This window comes from Tigriopus californicus, chromosome 2 (assembly GCF_007210705.1).
Source record: "Tigriopus californicus strain San Diego chromosome 2, Tcal_SD_v2.1, whole genome shotgun sequence".
NCBI lineage: Eukaryota > Metazoa > Arthropoda > Copepoda > Harpacticoida > Harpacticidae > Tigriopus > Tigriopus californicus.
The window spans coordinates 13,695,989-13,699,765 of NC_081441.1; the positions used below are offsets into that span (position 1 = coordinate 13,695,989).

The 3,777-nt window shown below is 43.3% G+C and overlaps 1 protein-coding gene and 1 long non-coding RNA gene across 2 annotated transcripts in view; one reads left to right on the top strand and one right to left on the bottom strand.

Moving 5' to 3' along the window:
* Window positions 1-1,420: 1,420 nt before the first annotated feature.
* LOC131892447 (proteasome subunit alpha type-7-like) overlaps window positions 1,421-3,777 on the bottom strand; it is a 2,618-nt gene continuing 261 nt past the window's right edge. The window contains exons 2-3 of the mRNA XM_059242333.1: window positions 2,910-3,192; window positions 1,421-1,917 (exon numbers count right to left, since the gene is read on the bottom strand). Of these exons, the coding sequence (XP_059098316.1) occupies window positions 1,484-1,917; window positions 2,910-3,192 (717 nt within the window). The 3' untranslated portion in view covers window positions 1,421-1,483. The remainder of the gene's footprint in view (window positions 1,918-2,909; window positions 3,193-3,777) is intronic.
* LOC131892555 (uncharacterized) lies at window positions 2,657-3,095 on the top strand. The gene is made up of 2 exons (XR_009374586.1): window positions 2,657-2,777; window positions 2,851-3,095. It is a non-coding gene; the product is annotated as an uncharacterized LOC131892555 (long non-coding RNA).

The following is a 3,777-nucleotide window of genomic DNA, read 5'->3' on the forward strand; positions in this document are numbered from 1 at the left end:
ATTGTGCATTTTGAGCCTTTTCAGCAAAAAGTCTCAATATTTGTAAAAAAATTCAAGAATCTTGGTCAATTGTAGTTTTATTGCCTAATTTTTTCAAATCTCTTTAACATAAAGTACTTTTGTTCTTTCATACCCATGTACTCCATTTATCTTAAAAAGCTCTTTTATCTGAATTCAATGTGATGGGGGTTTTCACATAAAGATTTATTTCGGGATTATCAAAACATTGGACTTGGTCGCCTTGTGCTCATATCTGCTATCTTCTCAAATCAAGTTAAAACCAAAGTGGTTTCGCACAAACACACAGAAGACAGAAGGCGGGAACTGACGGAACAAATAAACTGCGTATCAAATCAATCTTATATTAGAGGGAGGATCAAGGACACACATTTTAGCAGTTTAACAATGTAACATTGGCGGAACACAAAAAGAAGCAAGTGCTTCATTGTTTTTTTATTAACCTGATTGTTTTGGATGGCTGAAAATTGAAAACCTTTACATTTATTGCAATTGGCTTTTAAAATCTGGTTGAGGAAAAAGCTCATGGATATTTTTGAAGCTGTTTTGTAAAAGATACCATCTGCATTTCCTTTACTTAGTGCATTGTCCCTATGTTCTAGTTTTGTCGCAGTAAAGTAGTTGCTCTCTAATTATCACACTATTCCTGCTTTTCCTGTTGGCAAAATGCCACTAAAATCTCAAAACGTTACCCACAAAAGAGCAAATATAAAAGTATTTTCATTTTAGAGGCCTCTTCTCCCAGGGGAACCAAATTTGATCTGGAAACCTGCATGGTTTAGAATATATATTTGGGGGTCCAAGCTAGGAGACAACTTTAAGGGCTTTTGATTTTTCAGATTTTGAAATAATTTAATGTATTGAAGCCTTTTTTAACCAAACCAATGGTTTACAATCCATGGGCGATACCCATCCCCACCCGGAATTTGTGCCGGCCCTCGAGACCACAATCAATCAACCCCTCCATGACCACTCTCTCGCCAAGGTCCCACACCATGAGGGCAAAGTCCGGCCGACCTTTCCCCAATCCAGCCGTGGCCAAACCCATCTCGTAAAGGGCACGCCTCTAAATCAGTCCTGGCCCCTTTGCCGCTGTTGCTGGTCGTCTGCCTTTGGTCGTTGCCTCTGATGCGACAAATTTAACCCCTCACGTCTTTCGACGTGTCTCATTCTTCGTTTTCTCCACGCCCTCTCCAAACCACCACACCTACAGTGCTTCAATCATTCAATCAGAAAAGACGCTCTTTCATCAGTCTTTTGGCCGGCGAAGATGAGCCCAAAACAAGTTCTAATCGTGTCGGAAAATGGACCCTTAAGCATCAACATCGATCATTATTAAAACCAATCCGACCGTCACCACGTTGTTGTGTGTAACAAGCCCGACAATAAAGACACATACGTGTACAATCTCATGGTCTCAATGGTTATATTTTAGGGTCATTAAAACAAGTTCCAACCGACCGGTCTACGAATCTTGAGCCGCAGCGCCAGATCCGCGTTCTCGCTTTTGCTTGGCCGCTTCCTCCTCTTTTTCCTTTTCGATGACCTTGACGTGCTCGTCGATGGTGCCGACTGACAGCATTTCCATCTTGCGACCTCGCCGCATCACGGCCACTTCCAGGTTCTTGCCGCCTTGTTGCACCACCTCCAACAAGGCCTTGATGGCCAACTTGATGGTGTCGTCTTCCTTGGTGGCCACTTCCGCATTGTAGTTCTTCTCCAGGAACTCTCGTACGGTTTTGGCGCTCCGGCCAATGGCGTTGGCCTTCCATTCCGAGTAGATGCCGGCCGGATCGGTTTGATACAAATGAGGCGTGCCGTCATAATCGAACCCGGTCAGCAAACAAGAGATGCCAAAAGGCCGACGACCCGAAGATTGCGTGTACTTCTGTTTGACACCTAGAAATGAATGGAGAGGGACATTGGTCAATATCATGTCTGATATATCTATATATATATATATGGCATATCTAGTTAAATGGATTGATGGGACCACAATTTTTAAAACATTGATTCTTGGCTCAATTGACTCAGCACGCATTGTGAGCGGATATCACCATCCTAGATGGGCCAGAAATATCATCTTTCCATTTTTTTTCTTTTTTAACTGCAGCTTGCCTTGGCTATCGATGTAACCGCCAATTGGTGAACAGATGCTTGGCCGTTCCTTCTGAGGTGGACCTCATCTGTGGTTCTAATATCTTCAGCGTGGCCTTTATAACCGAACGATGAAGCTTGAGAAGTTGCTTCAGACTCGATTGGTAACCAATGCCAGGCAGTATTGAAAATTGTTTATTGCGATGACTTTTCATCCTGATGGTCACAGAACTAATACACATTATGGAAATGGTGAAGGAATTGGCCGCAAACATTGCAGGTGCAATGTTCAGTTGGTATAATATGGTATTCATTCTTACTACATGTTAGGTCTTTCAATTTTTGATGCAAAAATTCCCTCTATCATTGAACTTAGTACCTATATCGGCTTGGAGATGGCACAACAATCTTCTGAGAAGTCCAGTGCGTTGCCTTACAAGAGGTTCAAGTTTGTTTAGGTGGGCCTTCCGGGACAAGGACTTGTTAAACGTGATCCCTAGCAAGAACACATTTGACGTTTCCTTTACCATTCCATTCCCCAGACGTACGCGTATGTCCGATACCGTTTTTCATGGATTCCTAGACAGCTTGGACGCCTCCATGAACTGGAGAACTCGTAAGGCTGCGTAAAACCAAGCCTGGAACTGAGCTCACCAGAAAAGGTATCACTGCAGTTTTTGCGTGTTACTCTTTGTTGCCTGCCGCAGAAGAACGATCGGATGACCTTTGTTGCAGATCTGGCCAATCCTTGTATCCATCCTGGATCCATCCTAGCTAATGGAGGGGGCACTTACCGGCCACGTGACGGGTGATGTACTCAAGGGTGACGGGATCCTCGACCGTCAGTTTATGGGACTGGCATTCCACTCGGCCTTGATTGATCAAAATCCGCGCATCGGCCGTCAAACCCGCAAAAGCCAACATGACGTGATCGTCCAAGAGGCAAATCTTCTGAACCGTCCGCTCTTCCTGCAACTTGGCCACGGCCTTCTTCTCCACGCCCAACACCACCACATCATTGCCACGAACACCCACAGCCGTGGAACCTTTTTTGACGGCTTCTTGCGCATACTCAACCTAAAACAAAATGTTATGTTCTTAATTCATAACTAATTACATCAAAAGAGAGATCGTTTCATCCGCAATTTGGTGGTCAATTACTGCATTGTTTATCGTTGACAGCCACTAGAAGATATACAAGATATAATGGCACAAATGAAAATCAAGAAATAAAGCAAAAAGACACATTACGATTGACCATCATTTAGAAACCCATGAATCATAAAACTAGCCTTTCAATCGGTTCAACTCCTTTTATCGAGGTCGGGTTTTGAAATGCATCAATCTAATTTTTAGCAAATGTACTTGAATTTCGTTTGTAAGTGATCAACTAATCATTAATCAAGCCAGAGTCTTGTGCTTGGTTCTCAACTTGTGAACGTCTGCCTTCTCTCAAAGAACTTGAACGGAGTCTCATGGTGTCTTTACAACTGCAAACATTGCAATCGAACCCTTTTAGTGGAAGAAGAGCTAAGCAGTATTATTCATGTTCAAGAACCTCAAGCCCTCAAAGAACCTCTGGCTAACTTTAAAACTTGTCGCTCGCTCGCAGATCGTACTTGGAATAAATGGCCGTCAGGCGAAAAAACCGTGATAGCGCGA